The 22871-nt window shown below is 46.6% G+C and overlaps 1 protein-coding gene across 6 annotated transcripts in view; it reads right to left on the reverse strand.

The window, feature by feature from the left end:
- Nucleotides 1-12080, reverse strand: part of ASCC2 (activating signal cointegrator 1 complex subunit 2) — a 38116-nt gene extending 26036 nt beyond the window's left edge. For 2 of the 6 annotated variants that reach the window (XM_025858102.2, XM_025858101.2), the window contains exons 1-5: nucleotides 11939-12080; nucleotides 7694-7791; nucleotides 2361-2519; nucleotides 1821-1991; nucleotides 152-281 (exon numbers count right to left, since the gene is read on the reverse strand). In XM_025858102.2, the coding sequence (XP_025713887.1) occupies nucleotides 152-281; nucleotides 1821-1991; nucleotides 2361-2519; nucleotides 7694-7774 (541 nt within the window). In that variant the 5' untranslated portion in view covers nucleotides 7775-7791; nucleotides 11939-12080. Of the gene's footprint in view, nucleotides 1-151; nucleotides 282-1820; nucleotides 1992-2360; nucleotides 2520-4728; nucleotides 4800-7693; nucleotides 7792-11938 lie in introns of those variants that run through there. The other 4 variants (XM_025858104.2, XM_025858103.2, XM_073886866.1 and 1 more) reach the window with 3 other exon arrangements.
- Nucleotides 12081-22871: the final 10791 nt, after the last annotated feature.

Consider the following 22871-nt stretch of genomic DNA (forward strand, 5'->3'; position numbering starts at 1 on the left):
CTTTCGGAGTTGACAGGCATATATCTGCGAAGTCACGTCCAAGCCCCATCCGCCACTGCAGTTCTGAATCCCCCTGCACTCATCTAGGTGCTCTAGTTTGGCATATGGGGGCCAGCTCTGTGCAGCCCTCCAGGCCCTGTGCCCTACGTACCTATCATCTTCTGGAGCAAAGGCGAGTTGCCTTTTCCAAACAGCACGCAGAGGTCCAGGATCTTTGGGATGTCAAACAGGAAGTTATTGTAGAGGATTTCTCCAAATGCAGAGGGGGAAATGAAGTGATCCTAAGGAACGGTGCAGAGAAAGAGGATGAGAGACTTTCCGAAAGCATACTCTTGGTAAAGTAATAGCAAACTCACAAGGAACAACGGGGGACTGGCTAATAAGTGGAGGTCCATCCACACTGTGGACATGTCTGAGCCTCATATATTGACCTGGAGCAATAGCTATTCTTCATTTTAATGTAAAAAGAAGCAAACATATGCTATTGAATAGTCGGTTGGGCATTCATTCTAAAATACTTGTGGGTTAGGGTGCCTGGCTGGCTCAGGCAGCAGAGCATGAAACTCTTGATCCTAGGGTCTTGAGTTCAAGCTCCACACTGGGCATGGAGCCTACTTAAAAAAAATAAAATAAAAATATTTATGGGTAAATTACTGTGATGTTTGGACTTGCTTTAAAATACTCCAGGAAAGGGGTGCCTGGGTGGCTCAGTCGTTAAGCGTCTGCCTATCCCAGGGTCCTGGGATCGAGCCCCACATCAGGCTCCCGGCTCCACAGGAAGCCTGCTTCTCCCTCTCCCACTCCCCCTGCTTCTCTTCCCTCTCTCGCTGTCTCTCTCTCTGTCAAATAAATAAATACAATCCTTAAAATAAAATAAAGTAAAATAAAATAAAAGGGATACCTGGGTGGCTCAGTCAGTTAAGTGTCCAACTTTTGATTTTGGCTCAGGTCATGATCTCAGGGTTGTGAGATTGAGCCCCGTGTTGGGCTCTGTACTGGGTGTGGAGCCTGCTTAAGATTCTCGCTTTCCCTCTCCCTCTGCCCTCCCCCCTGCCGCCCGTGTACTCGCTCACACGCTCGCGCTGGCTCTCTCTCCCTCAAAAAAAAAAAAAAAAAGATACTCTGGGGGAAAAAAAATACTCTAGGGGAAAAAAACTCGGGAAGAAAGAAAATAAGATTGGCAAAATATTGATAATTGTTGAAGCTGGGTGATAGGTACATGGGATTCATTATGCTTTTGCATATATTTGAAAATTTCCATACTACAAAAGTTAAAAAAAAAAAGCAAGATCCTATTGTAAAAATAAATATGCACTCACACACACAAATATACTGAAAGGAAAAGAACTCCCCGAAGGAACATGTACCATAATGGTGGTTATTTTTGGGGAAAGGGATTTTGTGGTGACTTTCACTATCTACAAAATATTTCTGTAATGTTTGAGTTGTTTAGAGATAGCCTTATTTTTAAAACCAGAGGGAGAAAAGTAAAGGTTTTTAAAAAGCACATAAAAGTTCCTTTAACAAATCAGAATCAATGTTTTCACCCTCTGACGCATGAAAAAAGGCACAGTCACGCGTCAACTGGCAAAGGGCCCTCAGCTCCCACTGATGAAAACACTGGATGTAATGCAGACCCACTGAATTCACAGATAAGGGGGGGGTGGCCACAGATTTCTTCCCCAAAGGTGGGAATGAAGGCAGAGGGGAGACAAAGAGGAAACGCAGTACTTCCAGAGCCTTCCTTCTCAGGGGCGGGAGACTCTGGCACAGAGGTGCTGGGTGTCGGGTCATGCCCTGTTGTGGGATCAGGGGCTTACTTTGGATTCCTTGTGAGTGGACATGCGGAGGAATGTGAGGAAAACACTTCGATGGAGGCGCTTCTGCATGTCAACAACCTCAGGGGCCGGGGCCACCCACTCATCGAACTTTCGGGGTACATAGCGCAGATAGGAGTCCAGGCACTTCTGCAGGGTTTCATCGAAGATAACCTATGCCAGACAACAGATCAGAGCCAGGATTTGTCACTGAGGCCCAAGGGCTTGTGGGTGGACTGCGCAGGGGTTCACGGCCTACCAGCCCTGGCCTGAGGCAAACACTCCAACCCCAAGGGACTAAAGAGGTATGAATGAGCTGAGGGCTAAACACAAGTTTCTAAAAATGACACGTTGGAAGGCGTTGTGTAAACATCATTAAGATTGTGATAAAAGACAGAGCAATCCAAACCACAATTTGCTGTTAAGGATCCAGTGTAAGAAGTAGGAAAAAAAGCATCTCCTAGGGGGAGAAAAACAACAACAGCAACCAACCAACGGCATGTCATGTGCTTTGTCTTAGTGTTAATTTTGATAGAATGTTACCTGGCACCAGAATTTATCGTGAGGCAAGGCCAGGAGCCAGTCGAGGTCATTGGCTACGAAGGTGGCGCGTTCCAGGTACTCCTCCACTAGGGCGGGAATGTTGTCTTTAGGGGGCGGTTTGTATAACACAAAATACCGGTCTGCCTTCTGCTCGGGGTGCTACGGATCCAAAAACCACGTGTTAACGTGGCAGAGGTTAGTCAGCGAGGGCCCATTTGCCAACCCACAGCAATGACAACACTTGGCTGTTCCAACCGGTGACCCTCCAAGGAGTTTTTAAGCATAAAGAACCAAGTGTCTCTAACAAAGGGGGCTTGGTTGCATCCAGGGAACACTAGGCAGGCATTAAAAAATATGTGTTTTGGAGGATATTTAATGACATAGGGAAAGGTCAAGGGAAGAGAAAGCAGGACACAAACCTATTTAATATATAATCAGTTTGGGGATCTTTAAAGAAGTATATATTTTTAACCCAGGTTAAAAAAAAAAAAAAAACAACAACGGCTGGGGCTGGGGCGTGGGGAATGCAGTAATGCAGTTAACATACCAAAGCTAATAGTGGTTATCTTTGGAGGGGGGAATTATGACTCGAATGTATTCTCCAATTTAAAAAACATATACATGTATTACTTTTTAAGTTATTTTGTAATTATACAAGGGAGACATGCACATCTTTTCTTTCAAAACTTACAACCCTGCAGAGAAGGTGAGTCTTCTGGGACCACACTCCCAGTCCCCACATCCTTCCAGGAGTGACCACTCACCATTAGGTGAGTGTCCTTGCAGACCTTCTCTAGGCTTTTACGGGCAAATATACCCATAGAAGGTATTTTAGATCTCTTTTCATCTTTCTTATATAAATAGTACCATACTGTATGTATCATGCTATATCCTTAGAATCAGGGGAAAAAACCTCGGTAACTTTTTGCTTTTAAAGAAAAGATGCTAATCAAGTAATTGCAGGTCTCAGCTTAGAATCACAAGTTCTCTCTCCCAACCCTTACCTTGCCATGAACAAACCTTACTTTGTTCACCATAAAGACGAGATGATGAGCTCAGTTTTCTCCTCTGACTACATAAGGGCTGCTTTCTCCGGGGGAAGTGGTAATAGGAGGAAGGCCGGGCAACGTATCAGCAGTTATCAACCATAATCCACCCACTTCCAGGTCTGTCAGTCCAGGGGGACAGGAAAATCATGACTGATTGGTTGGTTTCCTCAAGAACCCGCTAGGCCTCCCTACTGCCTGATGCAAGTTTTCAAACTGTGGAGTCTTTGGGTCCCACAAGGATTCCTCGGGGGCCCCTATCAGGTGGGTCTTCAGGACCCCTCCCATTGAAATCAGAATTTATACAGTGGGCTTCCAGGGACAAACTTTTTGAAAAAGGGAATCCTGCTGACTGAAACAAGTTCAAAACTACTCTCTAGGACCTAATTTCGTCTCCCTGGTTTTCACGCTGCTCCCCTTGTCTTTCCGTTGACACCTCATCTCTTAGGTCACTTCTTAGGCAGGGCTACTCATCGCCTCCTACTCCTCTGACAGACAGACAGACAGACAGACACACACACACACACACACACACACACACACACACACACACACACACATCCTGAGATTGGCCATCCTTGCATTCCTACAAACATTTACTGGCGCACTGTTGTGTGGTGAGGCACATGGAGAAAACATCTGCATGCTCACAGAGCCTATGCTCCGGAGGGGGAGATGCACATCTAAGCCAGTAAGTGAGCACAAAACAGAGAAAGTGACAGCGTAAACCTGGCAGAGGGACTGTGGGAGGGCCAAAGGTGATTATCTGCACCTGGAGGACAAGGGACAACTTCCTGGGGCAAGCAGCATCTAAGCTGGGCCTTGGAAATGAGATGGATTTTTTGATGGAAGAAATGGTATATTATGGAGGCATTAAAATGCGTCATGAAAAAAAAGGGCCCAGATTGCATGGGTGGTGGGAAATAGATATGGAGGGAGAGAACACTGGAATGGTGATAATAAAGGCCACCACTTAACTAGACCTGCCCTATGCCGGCTGCTGAGTAGGTATGTCCCACAGCCTATTTTTCATCTATAACTATTTAAAAGGGAGATACTATTCTCCCCATTTTACAGAGGAGGAAACAAAGAATCAGTAAGGTTCAGGAATTTTGCTAAGGTCACAGGGCTAAGGAGGCAACTGAGGCAGGACTTGAACCAAAGCTTACACTGCAGACTGCTGAATGACCTCCAGTACCCACGTGCTATCCTGGTCTCGCTGCTTAGCCTTCTGATCCCAGCTCTGACCTCACCTACTCCAGGAAGTCTCCCCAACTCCCACCCCTGACCATGGTAGGTGTTCACCTGGGCTCCCCCAATACCTGCACTCTGTGCTTTCCCAACCACAGCACCTGTTGAACTGCGTCAAAAGTACTTTCCAGATCAGTGGCTGCTGCACATGGGGAGAGAAGAAAGGATGGGTCACAGAAGGGCACAAGGAAACTTTCTGGGAGCGGTAGAAATGTTCATTATCTTGATTACGATGAGTTTCCTAGGTGTATACTAATGTCAACACCAACCAAGTTGTATACTTTCAATATGTGCAGTTTATTGTCTTTCAATCATGCCCCAATAAAGTTATATGAAAAGGAAGGGCATGCCTTCTTTGTTTCCCCTACTAGCCTGTAGGTCTCCGGAAGCAGTCTGGGGCTTGCTCACCACAGCATTCCCAGTCCCTAGAACATGTCTGGCATTGAGCAGACTCTCCGTATACATTTGCTGGCTGGACAAAGCATGAATGCGGGTCATGAAGGACCAGATCCCACTAAGTTCTTAGAAGGACCTTGAATGCCAAACTCAAGAGTGGGGACTTTATTCTGTAGGTGACAGGAGCCGTGGGAGATTTCAGGGCAGAGACTAGCAGGCCCCAGCTGTATCTTCCACCCTTCGAGCTTGGCTCAGGTCCCACTTGCTCTGTGAAGCTTTCTGGACATTCTCTGCCCATCAAACTTCTGTTCTGCTGATCTCACTAAAAACCCATTTTGCCCTGTTCCCTACATGTTCCACTTACATGAGTCTTGTCTTCCTCAACAGCCCATTCACTCACTGTGGCTCAAGACTTTATTTCTTTTGGATTTTCAATAGCACCAAGTGTGTGCTGTGTGCATAGTAGCTACTCGATAAACATTAGCTCCACCTATCACCCTGCAAAGGCAGCGTGGTGGCTGTCCCTTGGCTAGAGATCTCCTTGCCCTAAGCTGGGACTAAAGAGACAAATATACAGTGGGTACAAGTCTCTTCAACAAGACCACTCCTTCATCAGGCAGCTGTCTCCCTCAGCTCCTCCCTCTTCCCACCCTATTCCCCATTTGAGCCTTCTGCCACTGTCACTGTTGTCATCATCATCACCATCACTGAGTGCTTACAATGTTCTAGTTACATGGCTAAGTATGTGTGAGATTTAACCCAAAGCTTGTGCTCCTTAACTCAATGATACTGCTTCTACCCCAAGTGACTGGTGGTTGGTGTAGGAGTCGGGCTCTCCAGACTCCAGGACAGTATACTTGGGTCCTCCTGCCAGGTTCATCCTTCTCCCATTGCTCTGCATGGCTAGTGTTTATTCCCCCTTCAATACCCAGTTCAGGACCCCCCTCCTTCTTAGGAAGCCTTCCCTAGCTGCACATGCCCTCCCACCAGCCCCAAGACCTCCCTGCCCCACCCACTCCTTCAGTCTGATCAGTGGCCTGGGTTCTACATTCATGTAGCCGTTTCTAAGACAACCCTGATCACACTGTGGAGGAGCTACTGGTCTGCTTTTCTCTTAGTCCATAGACCCCACAAGGGCAGGAACCATGTCTTTTTTCTCTGTAGCTCCAGGGTCTGGCACAAGGCCTGGCTGGAGTCCTTGACTCATTTACTGAATGTTTCCTGAAAGAAATGCACCTGGCACTGGGAAACCATAATGAAGGGAAGGGACCAGGTTCCCGTTCTCATGGAGCCCACAGCCTAGCAACCCAGGTATTAAGTACATGGGGAAGGACTGAGGTGGAAAATCAGAGTCAACTACTTAAGGATCCGTCTCCCCCAGCCCAACAGAACCTTCTGTGTTAATGGAACTGTTCTATATCTGTGCTGGCAAAATACTGTAGGCACTCACCGCATGGGCTGTTTTAATTTAAATTAACTAAAATTAAATTTAAAAATGCAGTTCCTCAAACTATCCACATTTCAAGTGTGCCAAATCCCTATTTGTGGTGAATGACTACTGCCCTGGGTGGCTACCATGTTGAGCAGAACAGATCCAGATTTTCTGATAAATATCCTTCTCACATAAAAAGGTTATAAAAAAGAAATGGCAGGCTTTATAGCAGAAAGGTTAAGGGTATGAGATCCAGGGTCAGTCTACCTGGCTTCCTATCCTGGCTCCCTTAATTTCCTAGTTCTGTGACCTTGAACTTTCAGTTTCCTCATCTGTAAAATGGGAACAATCAAATAGCTACTCACGGGGCTTAAACAAGATAATCCAGGTAAAATGTTTAGAAAGATTTGGCCCAGAGCAAGTGCCCTATAAATGTTAGTCCTATTATCAGAGAGGAGTTAGGAAGTAATAAGAAGCCATCCAGAAAGCAGGAAATCCAACACCAAGCTCTTGTTTCCCACGACTTTACTCAAGCCCCCCTAGAAAATATTTCCTCCCACCTTGCTCAAGTAAGCTCATATTCTTGGGAAAATGGTAAGTGGGTGTGGGGACTGCAGTCCCCACCTCTGTCTCCTTCAGCCTGGCACCTCTCCGCAGCCCTAACCTCACTCTGCAGCCGGTAATCGGCAGGCTCACAGCCTCCTTATCTTTCAGTCTCCCAAGTCCTGCAGAGCTGGTATGTGGCAGGTGGCGCTTCTTAGCCCATTGTGATAAAAGGCAGCCTGACCGCTGAAAGTGGTGTTCCTCCTGAAGTGTGGATAGCAGGGGAGATGGCTCCGAAAAAAGGCCTACCTGAAACCTGAACGCTTTCTGCAGGGTCAAATCCCCAAACCTGCCTTTGGGCCGGATCTTTTTCTAGGCCAGCTCAGGTTGAGTCCCAACCGCCATCAGACTCTGATTCAAAATGCAATGCTTTGGAGGCAAGGTACGGGGTGGCAACATGGAAAATACTACTCAAATTCAAGCTGCTGCTCAGAAAGGAAACTTCTGCACTGGGCCTGGAAGGACCTAGTAGTGTCCCAGCTACTGAATTACTGACTGTGGCCCTCGGGTCATTCTCGGAACAGATAAAGGAGGAATTTGCTTTTTGCTTCTGAAATTGCAAGAATGATAGTATCAGGCTGAACGGCCTCAAGGTACCGGCTCACCAGCGCTGGTGAAGTCCTCAGTTTTCCTGTCTTCAGGTCCGTGTGGGTGATCTGGAGTTGGTCCAAGGGCAGAGCTGGCATTGTGCTGCGTGACCCTCCTGAAAGGAATATGGATGGGAAGAAGAGAGCAGACACATAGGCTCCTGGTGGCAGGGGCCGGCCCTGGAACTGATTCCAGAGCCAGGAGAGAACCTTCACCCTCTGGCCTCAGGAGGCTCCTGACTTGAGCGTCAAAGGCCTGGTGCCTGCACCTACTAATCCAGACAGAGGTGACTTTTCTGCCTAAAGCAAGAGCTCTCAACCGAGGAAGACACTCACCAGGTGACTCCTGAAACATTCCCACCCTTTTTGTGAAGTACTGGCTAAAAGGACCTAGATGATCTTTATCAGGGCTCCAGCTCTATGCCCTCCTCGGCCTGGGAACTCTCTGAAGACAGTGCCTGGGCTCTCCTCTTGCTATCTTTTCCGTGACCAGCACAGGCCTGGTACAGAGATGGCCTCATCAACTGTTTGATGAGTGACTCAATATAAGGACACTTTTATAATTCTAAGCAGATCTGCAGTCTTTTCAGGGATGGAGGAATGGGCCTTTCCTCACTTGTAGAGGGTTTTAAGATTTTACAACCTTCCTAGGCTCCAGGGAAGAAGGATGTGGATGAACAGAAGGACCAGAGAGGATGAGAGAATTCACAGAAACCCGCCAGTGTGAGCTCTTTTCTGCAGAGGCCCAAGCCTGCCTCTGAGTCAGTGAGTGGCAGACGCCATATCTCTTCTCTTCCCATCCAATGTTCTTTCCATGATTCTACTTGGCCTGCCCCACAGAGGGGACACGCATATTGGCTGGATCACAGAATGGAAGTGAAGTAGGACCCTTAGAAGACATGCCATACAAGCCCAGCATGGTCTCAATGACAACACAAAGACATATTGAGGCTGGGATAAGGAAACCATCCGTCACCTTCTGAGAACCTCACAGATAAGCTGAGGGGCACGGTCAGCCATGAGTTATGGGATGTCCCATATCTCAGTTATCAGGCCAGGCCCTGGAGTTATTAAGACAAGAGTGATAATGCAGGGTCTCTGCCCCACAGGAGCTTACGGCCCAATAATTACAACGATAATGACAGCAGCAGGAACATGTTTATCATGTGCTGATGCTTTCCCTAGGGCTTTTCTCAGCATTAACTAGCTTTGCATATATTAATGCTCAGGACAACTCTAAAGTTAGGTCATTTTTATCTCCATTTTATCAGTGAGGAAGTAGAGACTCAGAGAAGATAAGAAACCTGCCCTAGGACTCAGTTAGTAGTTGGTGAAGCTGGCCGGCTCTTAACCATTGGCTGTACTGAGTCTAGTGTACTTGAGCTTGCAGGGGGTACTGCTGTCAAGAAAGCATTTCTGGGGAGCCTAAATGATCAGGAGAGCCTGAATTGAGTCCTGATAGTGGAGATTAGCCAGGAAGGAGGGTGCTCCAGGCAGAGGAAAGGTAAGAGTAGGAGCAAAGGTAGGGAGGTAGGAAGCAGCTTGGTACACAAGGAACCTTAGTTCATGGGCTGTTTTTTGTTTTTTGTTTTTTTTTAAGATTTATTTATTTGACAGAGAGAGAGTAGGCAGAGCACAAGTAGGCAGAGTGGCAGGCAGAGGGAAAGGGAGAAGCAGGCTCTCTGCTGAGCAGGGAGCTGGACGTGGGGCTCGATCCCAGGACCCCAGGATCATGACCTGAGCCGAAGGCAACTGCTTAACCACCCAGGTGCCCCAGTTCATGGGCTGTTTTAAAGACTGTGAAGATATCCATTCTAGAGGATGTAAAAGAGACAGGACCACTCTCTCTAGTCCTCAAGGCCTGTTCCAGGTCTGGGATCTCCATGGGTCAGACATGTGGTCCTGCACACATGAGGTGGCCTCAAAAAAAATCGTAAGGTGTGAAGTAATGAAAGGGGCTTGGCTGAGTTTTCACCTTTCAGCTTTCCAAAACTTAGATAATATACACATGTTGCACAGACCTTACTTCTAATCAAGTTACTATTGTACTAGCCTCTCACAAGGGACTATTACGCTCAGATGTCCAAAGAGGGGCTCTGATTTGCTCAAAGCAGATACATTAGTAACCAAGTTGAAACTGAAGCCCAGCCCTTCTGCCTTGGCACCTGGATCTTTTGTGCTGAACAGACTAAAAATACTTCTTTCCTAACCCCCCAGGGATGCTGGGAGGGCAGCTGAAAACACCAGGGGTCTGCTCACCAGTCCAGAAGTCTAAATGACTCACAGGCCCAGTTCTTTCCATGTTTACCTGCCAAAGACGGTTTGTGGGATGTCCAATGTAGGGACCTAGGTTGGGGAAAGAGCCATAGTAGGTAGTGGCTCTTCATCCTTTAACTTCTAGGCCCTGGAGGCAAGGCCTAAACAGGTAGAGACAGCACCTGATTTCAGAAGAAATCCACTCCTACAAGCCAGTGCCTGTAAAGGCAGTTCAAACTCAGGCTGGTGTGGTGGTTAAAAGCTTTATTGTTCTGTAGCCTAGATTCATATCCCGGCTCCAACTTTTCCTACCCATGTTTGAGACCTGGAGACCATTCCTTAAACTCTCTAAGCCTTGATTTCCTCATCTGTAAAACTGAGATGTGAGAAGTAATCAATGCTAAGTGTTCAACACAGTAGTTGGCACATAATAAACACTCAATAAAGTTTACTTGTGATTACAAGTCCCAACCATAGGCACAACACTTTGGACTTCCTCATTTACTCAGAAAAGGCTGACTGAATACGTTCTGGGTCCTGGGCATGTAAATGACTATCATTCAGGGTGATCAGAGCCGTAACAGGAAATTTTCAAAACAAGCACAAGAGAGAAAGGGAGGATGTCTCCAAGAAGGTGACCCATAACCTGGTTGTTGAAGGATAGGGGGAAAGGATGGGGAGGAAGGGCATTCCAAGCAAAGAGCAAGTGTGAACACAGGCTCAGAACCAGTGGCTTTGAAAGAAGAGGGAGACATTTGGTATGGCTGAAAACACAAGGTCAGGTAGGGGATGATGGAAGTTGAGAGAGGAGGTTAGATAGGAAAGGTGAAGACATTTTAAAAAGAGCCTCCAACGTGACGCTGAAGACTTTGGCCTTTCATCTAAAGGCAGTGAGGAGTCATTTAAGTAGAAAAGAGATATAATCGGAAAGAAAAGACAATAACCCGGTGGCAGAGAGACTGCCTATGAACCACTGGAGAGCAAAGACCATGTTAGTAATTTCATTCAGCCATTCAAAAGCTTTTGAGCACCTACTATGTGCCAGGTACTGAAGCCTGAAGAATACCAAGTGGGCAAATAACAGATTTGGTCCTGCCCTTCACAGAGCTTACAGTCTTTATGCAAAAGACAGATATGAACCAAATAGCCATACAAACTAATAAAATACCACGATGTATGCTATGTAAATCAGGCACATGGGGCTGTGACAGCATTTAACAGAGAACAGACATGAGGGAGGGAGCATGTCAAGGAAGATCCGAGTTTTCATCTAAAGTATGGGTAGAAATTAACTAGGCGAAGATGAGACTCTAAGTTCGAAAAGGAAAAGGACATTGATTGTGATGAAATCTGTGCCCACCACTGCATCCTTCATGCCAAGCAGGGCAGGAGAAGTCCAAACTTAAAAAAGGGCTTTCTTTAGAAGGTGAGCTTGGTGCAAGCACTAATTACAGTAAGACCTGGGAGCGTCCCCAGGGCAAATGCTGCCTCAGTTTCTCTGTCATCACCCTTCTGGCCTCAATTCAATATTACTTTCCTCAAAGGCCTTCCCAGACTGCCCAACCTAAAGTATTCACTCCGCAGTTACTGCCGTATCTTTAATTATCTTGTGCCTTTATTTGTCGTTGACTGTCTCCTCCCACTGGACTGTATGCTCCATGAGGGAGGGTGCTTATCTGTCCTGCTGTTTGTATCCCCAGTGCCTGGATCTGTGGCTGACACGTAGGAAGCGATGGACATACATTTGTTGAACGAATGAATGAACTCCAAGGAAACTGAAATCCGGAGTGAGGGTAGGAGGACTGTGACTCATCACTCTGGGGCTGAGCCTCGAACCCGAGACTCCCGGCTCTAGCGGCCTGGCCTCAGGGGCGACCCACGGCCCCTCCGGCAGCATCAGTCTCGGCCCCGCCAGGCAGATGGGGAGGCTCGTGGCCGCCTGAGGCATGGCCGCGGCTCGTCCCACGCCCGATGCCCCCATTCGGCAGGGCCCAGCCACGCACTCACCTCGGCGGCTCCACTACCGGCGCTGTGCCGCCGCCACGGCCACCGCTGCCGCCGCCGCCGCTGCCGCGGTCCACGGTGACAGCTCCCAATGAGCCGGCACTTCCGGGGTCAAACGGCGATTCCGCAGGCGCAGACAGGAAGCCTCGGCGGGCCCCGCCCCCAGTGCCAACTGCCGCCGGGAAAACGGGCCAGTGGCCACGCCCCCAGGCTTAAGACTCCGCCCCCAAATGGAACAGGCCGGACTATAACCACGCCCCCTTCCCCCCTCCTGTCTTCCAGAGATTCCACCTCTTGGAAAATCCAAGTATTGTTCCTGGTCTTTCAGGATCTCAGGCTTCCATCTCCTTCCTAACCTTCTCAGTCATCGTTTTACACATTTAATCCAAAAGAGTAGTTTTAACAAGTCAGAAGCATGAACATGATGTTGAGCAAAAGAAAGCAAAGTAGTACAATTTTGTTTATAGGAAGTTCTAGAACAGGCAAAACTAGTGAGTGGTGATGGGTTAGAATGGTGGTTACCTCTGGGGCTGGTGACTGGAAGGGGCCACAAGTGAGACTGGGACATTCCATGTCTTCTTCTTGGGGTAGCTACATAGATGTGTTCAATTTGGAAAAGTCATCAAATTGTACACCTATGAGTTGTGCACATTCCTGTGTGTATGCAATACAAAAGGGTTTTGTTTTTTGTTTTAAATCAAGAAGGCTGTGCTATACCTATCTTTTTTTTTTTTTAAGATTTTATTCATTTGACAGAGCACACAAGCAGGGGGAGTGGCAGGCAGAGGGAGAAGCAGGCTCCCCACTCAGCAGGGAGCCGGATGTGGGGCTTAATCCAGGGAGCTTGGGATCATGACCTAAGCTGAAGGCAGACGCCCAAGCGACTGAGCCACCCAGGCTCCCCATGTGGTATAACTATCTTAAAAGCAAAATGCAAATTTTCCACAGAATGTCTTTGGTGGTATAGGGTTGGTATTTCCCAAGTCCAGCTGTGCATCAGAATCATCACAGAAAGCTAGTTAAAAATACACAACCCTGGCTTCATCTCAGTGCCTAACACACAGTTAAGGACTCAAAACCCACCACCGCCAGGGCGCCTGGGTGGCTCAGTCAGTTAAGCATCTGCCTTTGGCTCAGGTCATGATCCCAGAGTCCTGGGATCAAGCCCCAAATTGGGCTCCTTGCTCAGCGGGGAGCCTGCCTCTCCCTCTGTCTCTGTCTGATGCTCCCCCTGCTTGTGCTCTTTCTCTCTCTCTCTCTCTGTCAAATAAATAAATAAAATCTTAAAAAAAAAAAAAAGAATTACAGGGGATGCCTGGCTGGCTCAGTTGGTAGAGCCTGTGACTCTTGATCTTGGGGTCGTTAAGTTTGAGGCCCATTTTAGGTGTAAAGATTACTTAAAAATAAAATCTTAAAAAAAAAAAAGAATTGTAAGAGACAAAAACTATTATCATCCCACTTTATAGAGAGGTTTAGAGACCAAACCAGGGTCACCAAGCTGGTAAGTTGATGGACTGGGGATTTGAACCCAGCTTTGTCTAGCTCCAGAGTTTGCCCTCATAACCTCACTACCAAGGGCTTGCCTAAGTTCCGGGGGTCTCAAGTCCAGGAAGAATTCTGTGGCCAAATGCTGCAAACTGTGTCAAAACAGTGGGTGCTTCCCTTAATTGCCGCCATTTTTCAGGCAAAATTGATCATCTACTGATATGGAAGTGTCACCAGCCTGACCCAGGAACTCAGGAAATTTCTAGAAGCTTCTGCTTCACTGTCCATTTTACTTTTAGGAACTAAACTCCTAGCTGCTTCTGCCTGTCTACCTTACTTTTTAGAAACAAACTAACAAACTGCCAGAACAGAAAAAGAAACATCTGAGGAAGATGCATGCAGAGATGAATCAGAGAGTGCTAGAAATGACCAACAGTTACCTCAGCCTCGTTGTAATGTTGAAATCCCCTTTTGAGTATTCATCCCAAGGACCCTGCTTTCCCTTGTTTGGAGAGTCACAGCTTTGGAAATTATTCCCCATAATCTCCTTATTTGTACAAATAAAGATGACGTGTATGGCAACTCCATCTGATGTAAGTCTCTGTCTTATAACTCACCAAGGAATAGACCCACTTCGGTCTGGTAACAGAAGGGGCAGAAAAGTTGCCAGAAACTCCATGTTTTTTCCCTCTGGCACCACACACATTGGGCACACAGGAAATATAATCTGTATTTTGGTGATTGGTTGGAAGGAAATCATGAGTAGCGGCCTTTGGCGCAGAGAAAACTTAAAATAAGACTTCTGGCAAAAATGTATGGGTGAGTTTCATCTTTCCTTATGGGTATTAATATCACCAAGGTTTTGGAGCTAAATAACAGACCTGTAAAAAGACAAATCAACCAATAAGACAACTAGCTTCTCCAAATGTGTCTCAGTTTCCTCAGCTGTTAAAAGGGGTCATTAATACCCACTTCATGATCATCAGGAGGTTTAATGAGATAATATAGACAATGCCGGGCACGTGATAGGTGCTCCAGAAATTTATTGGAGACGAAGAAAGGAAGGAAGGAAGGAGATTCCCTATTGGTTGGAGTGTTGACCCTTATATTTCCTTTATCTCCGTTTCCTCTTCTTTGCCAGAAGAGATTAATAAGGAATGTGAACTTCCAAAGGAGACATCTTTGTCTAAGCTAACATATGTCCAATTGAATTAAATTAAAAAGCCATTTTAACAGAAGAAGCCTTAAACTATACATTAGTCACACAATATGGAGGAATTGGGGGCTTCAATTCTCTAGATGAAAAGAAAAACAACAAATAGCTTACTTTAAGAGCAAATATTTAGGTTGACAATGAAAGTGAATTGTCTGTGGTGCCCGTAACCAATCAAATCTAGGGATAACTTGGGAGAAAAACTGTCAGTAGTTGGAGCTGGAAAATCGGCATAGGACTATCTGGGCCTGAATCCCGCAGCCCCGATGCTTGGAGCCACCTAAAATGAAATAGTATCATCTTAGTGCTTCACTCTTTCAGCAAGTATGTGTCCATGGAGAACCCATTGTTGGGTTAGCTGTTGTGTGGCTCACCCAATGTTCATTTCCTCTGTTCACCTTCCCACTAACAGCAATTTGATTACTCCTCAGGGAATCATTCCTTCCACTTCAGTCCACATGGAGTAGGACTGATTCCTTACCCAAAGTTGAGGGATAAATAATTTTATTAGTTATGTCTGCTGTTCAACAAATCCCCCCAAAACTCAGTGACTTAAGGCAATAATTATCATGGGGTGCCTGGCTGGCTCAGTCAGAAGAGCACGTACTCTTGATCTCAGAGTCATGAGTTTGAGCCCCATGTTGGGTATGGAAATTACTTAAAAAACAAAAAGAAATTAAGAAAACACTTCTATTTACAATAGCATCAAAAATAATAAAATACTGGGGCGCCTGGGTGGCTCACTTGGTTAAGCATCCAACTCTTGATTTTGGCTCAGGTCATGATCTCAAGGTTGTGAGATCCAGTCCTTCATCAAGCTCACGCCAGCGTGAGGTTAAGCAGCGTGGAGGCTGCTTAAGATTCTCTCTCTCCTTAGGGCACCTGGGTGGTGCAGTCAGTTAAGTGTCCGACTCTTGATTTCAGCCCAGGTCATGATCTCAGGGTTCTGGGATCAAGCCCTGCATCAAGCTCCATGCTCAGTGGGGAGTCTGCTTGAGAGTCTCTCACTCCCTATCCCTCTGTCTCTCTCCCCGCTTGCATGTGCTCTCTCACTCTCTCTCTCTCATAAATAAATAAATAAACAAATAAATAAATAAATAAAATCTTTAAAAAAAAAGCAGCAGCAACACCTCTATGACCTAGGCTGGGAAGTCACATGGCATCACTTCAGTTGTATTACTATTGTTCACATAGCCTTGGTTTAGTGTAGGAGGGGACCATATAAGGGCATGAATATCTGAAGGCAAGGTCACTGAGGGCCATTTCAGAAACTGGCCATCGCATCCATCTCAGATGAGCCTGGCCAATCGGCAATTCCCAAATCCACAGACACAGTGATTGGCTCAGGAATGGATACATGAGGGGCGCCTGGGTGGCTCAGTCGTTAAGCGTCTGCCTTCGGCTCAGGTCATGATCCCAGGGTCCTGGGATCGAGCCCCGCATCGGGCTCCCTGCTCGGCGAGAAGCCTGCTTCTCCCTCTGCCACTCCCCCTGCTTGTGCTCCCTCTCTCGCTGTGTCTTTCTCTGTCAAATAAATAAATAAAATCTTAAAAAAAAAAAAAAAGAATGGATACATGATCCACACGTATCCAATGATACCTAATTCTGGGATTTTTGTTGGAGTCAAAGTGATAGAAAACTCTCTTTCTGATGAGACTGATGGCAGTAAGAAAGAACTAAGCCTAGAGCTGCCAGAGGCCACTACCTGGAACTTAGGAATGAAGCCACTACAAAGGATGCAGAGCTGGGAAAAGAAATGGCAAGCGGCGGGGGGAGGGGAGGATGAAAGAGCCTGATGATATCATTTGATCCCAGGATCCAGGTGCACCTGAATCCAGATTCCCCAGACTTTTCTCATTCCTGCTTTCCATAAGCCATTTTGAGTTGGACTTCCATTCTATACAACCTCCAGACGCAGAGTCCTTCTTGTGTTTAGTTCATTAACTTTTTCTGAAGATTATGACTGGCACCCACTCGGACAAGAAGGGTAAGGTTGCTCGCTAACTGTTCAAGATTAGGAGTTGCTGGCATTACAAGTCACGGCATAGCGATGAGAAGTCAGCTTGTGGATTGACCAGGTACACTTTGGGTACGCGCCACCAGGTGTGTTCAGGAGTAAAGCGAGATAAGAAGAAGTGGGAAATAAATCGGTGGTGGAGCCTGAAGACCTGGTTTGTGCCACCTACTCACTGAGCAACTTTGGACAAGCTGCTTAGCTTTTCTGACCCCCCATTTCCTTATCTGCACGACAGAAATAGTAATACTTGTTCAACCTACTATGTTCACTCAGCAAATATTTATTGAGGGCCTATAATGTGCCAGGTACTGTCCACAAAACAACAACAAAAAAACCCCTCAGTTCTAGCTTTCAAGGTTTTCACAGTCTCATCAGAAGTGTGAATAAAACAGGGGGCACGTGACTGGCTCTATGCGACTCTTGATCTCCGGGTTGTGAGTTCGAGCCTCATGTTGTGTGTAGAGATTACTTGAAGATAAAGTCTTTTAAAAAAAAGAAGTATGAATAAAACATGAAATGCAACGTGGTTTGAGGTAGGTGTACATAGTGTGAGACATGTACATGGTTATTTTGAGGTCATAAGGGAGAAAGCATTTCAGATGGGATCTGCATGGACTTTCTGAAGAGGATGCTATCTAATCTAAAATTTCAGGGAGTGTGTGAACTTACAGGTTAGAAGAGAATAACAGGCAAAGAGCACAGCCTGAGAAAGGACCTAGAGGTATAAAAAAGAATGGGCTGTTCAATAAATTGCAAGTAGACATGTATAGTTTGAACCTCAGGGTTTGAGGGTATCCTAAAGAAAGACCAGATTATAAAGGGCTCTGTGGACCATGCTAAGGAGTTTGTACTTCCTCCTGTCGATGGTGGGGAAGGCCCTGAAAGGTCTGAATTGAGGAATTTCACAATTTTATTTTATTTTATTTTATTTGACAGAGAGATAGAGAAAGCCAGAGAGCACAAGTGGGGGGGAATGGTAGAGGGAGAAGGAGAAGCAGACTCCTCACTGAGCAGGAAGCCTGATGTGTGGGTCGATCCCAGGACCCTGGGATCATGACCTGAGCTGAAGGCAGATGCTTAACCAAATGAGCCACCCAGGTGCCCCCCACAAGTGTATTTTAGAAACACAAATCTAGCAGCCTTGAAAGTGCAGAGAATGAAGGGTAGCAAGAATGGAGATAGGCCTGTATTGCAGTTATCCGTTGCTACAAAACACATGACCCCAAAACTTAGTGGCTTACAATGATATATTATTTCTTGTGATTTTGTGAATTGACCAGGCTCAGTTCTTCTGCTTCATGTGCTGTCAGCTAAGGTTACCATTTGGTTACCTTCAGCTGGGTGTTCCCTTGAGGGTGGAACATCCGAGACGGTTTCACTCCTATGTCTGGCTGGGGTGGTTGGAGCAGCTGGTGGCTGGCTGGGCCTTTCTTACCATGTGGCCTCTCATTCTTCAGTAGTCTAGTCCAGTGGTTTTCAAGCAGGGGTGATTTTCTCCCACAGGGGATGCATGGAAATGTCTAGAGATCATTTGGTTGTCACAATTGGAGCGTCTAGTGGGTAGAGGCCAAAGGTGCTGCTAAACATCCAACAGTGCATCAGCTAGCCTGCCACCACAAAGAACTGTCTGGCTCAAAACGTCAATAGCATCAAGGTTGAGAAACCTTATTCTTAGCCCAAGCTTGCTTACATGGTGGCTGGGCCTCTAGATGGTAACAGTGGGAGTTGCCAGATCTTTTGAGGCCTGCATTCTGGAATTCCTGCATTATTTCCTCCACATCCTACTGGTCAAGGCAAGCTACAAGGCCAGCTCTGATTCAAGGAGATTGGAACTAGCTCTCCTCCCCCATCCATGGGCAACCACTAATCTACTTTCTGCCTCTATAGATTTTGGGTGGCCATTTTTATAGGCAATCTACCACAGCCAGGGACACTACACAATGAGAGATTCACGTGGAGATGACAGCGGTTTGAGCTCAAGCAGTAGCAGTTTCCCCAGGAGAAAAATGAAACAATGGCAGTGAAATCTCTTTGCAAAGTGTTACATAAAAATACTAATTTCATAATCCTCACTGTCCCCCGCCTGGAACTGTTGTCCCTAGCAGCTTTCTGTTAAGCCAGGCTTTCTCTCAACAGGCCTCTGCTCTGTGCCTGTCCAATCCCCCTGCCCTCTGTTGAGTTCATCAAAGCTTCTGCTGACTCGAGAAGAATCTAGAGAATGATCACTGCAGTGAAAGTCTCAAATCATCCCCCAGGGCCCCTAATAACAAAACATCTGCTTGTCATTCTCCCCTGCCCCTCTGGGTTTTCGTGAGAAAACAGTGTTCAATGATGATAATGATAAACAACTTAGAAACTAAGCCGCTTGGCTTCCAAGAAGGGAGGCCTAATTTGAAGGCAGCTTATCATCCACTTATTATAATTTACAAATAGTGGTTGTCACTGGTCTGTGAACAGTAGTCAAAAAGATGGGGGGAAAATGTCTGAGTAAACACATTTTAGAAAGAAGAGGTTAGAGAACCGCCAAGTCAAAGAATCTTATCAAACATGGAGTCTAAATCTCTTACTTTATGGTTAAGGAAACTGAGGCCCAAAGAGGGGAAGGGGACTTGCCTAGAGTTGCTCTGTAACTGATGGGTGGCAGAATGGGCACTGGAACCAAAATTTCTGGGCAGGCTCCAGCCTAAAACTCCACCCAAGGAGATGAAAGGGTAGCTCTGTCTGCCCCATGCAGCCTGGAGACTCTGCACTCAGACCACCCATCAAAGTGGCAATTGGCACGTCCGGGCTTCTCCATAATCATCGGTGTGAGACGATGGAACCACAGAGCCAGGAGGTGGAAATAATTCCTCAAAGGCTGGGACATGGTTTAAATTGCAGAGGGGGCTGGGGCAGAGAGATCTTTGCTACTTTAAGATTAAACAATTTTTATTTGGTAGCCTGTTGTGCTTTTCATATAGGACCTGAGAAGAAGGGGTTTCAACTACTTGGAGATGGGAAAGGTTGGTACTTAATGTTTTTAACCATTGAACCTGGGGTTTAAATGCAATGGAATATTGCCAGCTCTTTAGCTTTCTTAGGAAGGGCATGAAAAAGAAGTTACTAGAAGATACATGCCTTTACCAACACAAAAAGAGGGAAACCCTAGCCTTCTCATGTTTCTGAACTGCACAGACCCCAGAGGACTCCAGAATGCAGCCAGGTTATAATTATTCCCTGACATACACATTCCTAGCTAGCTCCCTGCACTTCCCTTGTGTAGCATTGATCACATTTCATTATCTTGTATTTCTTGTGTGATTGCTTAGTCAGTGACCGCCTCCCTCATTGGACTCTGCATTCTGACAAGTTAGGGACCCCATCTGTTTTGTTTCCCAAACTCATCCCCAGTTCTTAGTTTGGTAACTGGCATCTGATAGAGTGCAATAAATATTGCAGAAGGAGGGGTGCCTGGGTAGCTCAGTCGGCTAAACTTCGGCTCGGGTCGTGATGCCAGGGTGCTGGGATCGAGTCCTGCATCCAGCTCCTTGTTCAGCGGGAAGCCTGCTGCTCCCCCTGCCTGTGCGTGCTCTCTCTCTGTGAAATAAATAAATAAAATCTTTAAAAAAATATTTGAGGTAGGAGGGGTGCCTGGTTGGCTGAGTCAGTGGAACATGCGACTCTTGATCTCGGGGTTGTAAGTTCGAGCCCCATGTTGGGTGCAGAGCTTACTTAAAATGAATCTTTAAAAACATATTTGCAGAAGGAATGATTGAATCAAAGCACCAAGGTAATCTAGACCAACTCTTCCAATTTCAAGTAAAGAAAACATGGTGCAGTGATGGGCCAGGGTTACAGAACAAGTATTTAATAGCTCCTTGCTATTTATTCATTTACCTAGAGTAGTTGCCAGACACAGGGCTATTTCAAGGAAATGCAAAGCTGAGGGACTGACCTGTTTTTCATGCTCTGGACAATTGTAGTCCTTCTACTTAAGAGATGACTCCCTCTGAGGCAAGAATTCTAAAGATGGGTCCATGAAGGGGCTCCCAGTATCTATGTATCCCCTGAATTGCATGCAGATGTATTGGGGAATTTTTTTTTTTCAATAATGAGGCTGCAAGACTCTCTTCTGATCCTCAAAAGAACAAGAACCCCAAAATGCTAAGAATCATTCACACCAGCTCTCTGCTAAACCTTTCATCTCCTTCTAGCTGGAAAAGGCACTTCACAGCCCGAGAATTTCTGGTGGCAGAAATATGGCTTAGTGTGCGGCTGTGGGGTCAGCAGTGTTCAGGACAAGTGGCTAACACACGGGATCAGAAAGAAAAAAAACTGTCAAGATAAATAAATAAACGTTCAGCTTCAGTTGGGTGGGGATATCAGGGAAAGTTTCCTGGAATAGGTGCCAATTAAGCAGGGCTATAATGAACTGTGAAGGTTTGAGAGGCTGGAAGTGACATGGGGAGGACGATAGGGTCCCAGATTCCCTTCTGGTGGCCCCAATGTCCTCATTAACTCCCCATGCCCCAAAGGAGGGCTTGTTTAAATTTTCAGTATCAGAGTCATTTTGGTCCAGACACCAGCCTAGCTGTAGTATCCCTTTTTCCCTCTCCCTTTAGAAGGCAACATAGGCTGTTTTTGTGATGACAATCATCGCTGGTGGCCTTTGTCCCCTCTGTTGAATTATTCATCCTGCAAGATGAATTATTAATTTCCAATTTTGTACAGCAAATGCCAGGCAAACAGGTAGAAACAGAGTTGAGACCCCGGGCATGGAGCCACAGACCTCCCCAGGTACCCTGAAGCATAGGCCACCGGGGCCAGGAAATTATACAAGAATCTTCAAGGGGCTCACCCTGGAATGCACTTGACTGAGGGCAAAGTTTGCACAAGATCATGGTGCCTATGAAGTGACTGGGCTCCATTCTCCTCTGGCCCTCAGGCCCCTGGCTTTCCTGGGTCTTAGCTGTGGCACTCCTGCCTGGGTCCAGGGCTGGGCCACCCTGCACATCCAGAGTGGGCTCAGCTGCCTTCAGCAGAGTGACTTGGGCTTGATTTTGAACCTAGAATCTGAGTGGCCCCAGGTTAGTCCAGCAGGGTTTCTCAACCTCAGCATTATTGGCATTTGGCCCAGATAATTCTTTGTTGGGGACTGTTCTGTGCATCGTAGGCTGTTGAGCAGCATTCCTGACCTCTACCCACTCGATGCTAGCGGCTCACCTTCCTCTCCTCCCAGTTGTGGCAACCAAAAATGTCTCTAGACATTATCAAGTGTTTCCTGGGGGGGGAAAGTTGCTCCCACTTGAAAGGCACTGGGTTAGTGTTTTCATTTCCTTGAGTCTTTTTTTTTTTTTTCTCTCATCTGTTAAGTGGGGATCAGAGTAGTAGTTATGAGGGTGCATTATGGTGATCACAGGAGATCACAGATGTCAAGTCTCGGTGTATTCAGAGTGTCTCCACCCTGGGACTTGTCTGCTGCATGACCTGATGGTTTTCTTTTGTGCTGAAGTCCAGGTCTTGGTTAGGATTGTGCTCAGGTGCAAGTAACGGGACAGCCACCTTAGCCTAACTTGGCAGTGAAGGAGAGCAAGGGGTTCCCATAACTGGCAATCCAGAAGTAGGTGGAGCTTCAGATTTGGTTGATTCAACAAATTGCACATGTCGTCATCCTCAGAGACCAGTTCTTTTTGTGTTTTTGCTCTGCTATATACAGTGAGGACTGGTACTGGGACCTCAGGGTCCTAGAATGACCTCCAGTAGCAGTTGGCACTGTGGCCTTCTTACTCATTTTAGCGTCTGAAAGAACACATCTGTTCCTGCATCCCAAGCCAGAGCCCTCAGTGTCAGCCTGGCTGGGCCACTTAGGTCACAAGCTCACTCTGAAATTAGCATCTACATCCAGTGGAATGGGTGTGCTGGTTGGTTTAAGCCCTTTAAGTCCCACCCCTGAGGGGCGCCTGGGTGGCTCAGCCGTTAGGCGTCTGCCTTCTGCTCGGGTCATGATCCCGGGGTCCTGGGATCGAGCCCCGCATCGGGCTACCTGCTCCACGGGAAGCCTGCTTCTCCCTCTCCCACTCCCTCTGCTTGTGTTCCCTCTCTCGCTGTCTCTCTCTGTCAAATAAATAAAATCTTAAAAAAAAAAAAATAAGTCCCACCCCTGGAACTTGGCATGGAATCACCTCCCCCAGAATATGGCCATGCAAATACCCAGATGAAGATCTAAGCACTGATAGGATCTA

The sequence above is a fragment of the Callorhinus ursinus genome, unplaced genomic scaffold, assembly GCF_003265705.2.
Source record: "Callorhinus ursinus isolate GAN/ISIS: 27379988/994484 unplaced genomic scaffold, GSC_fseal_2.0 scaffold72, whole genome shotgun sequence".
Classification (NCBI taxonomy): Eukaryota; Metazoa; Chordata; class Mammalia; order Carnivora; family Otariidae; genus Callorhinus; species Callorhinus ursinus.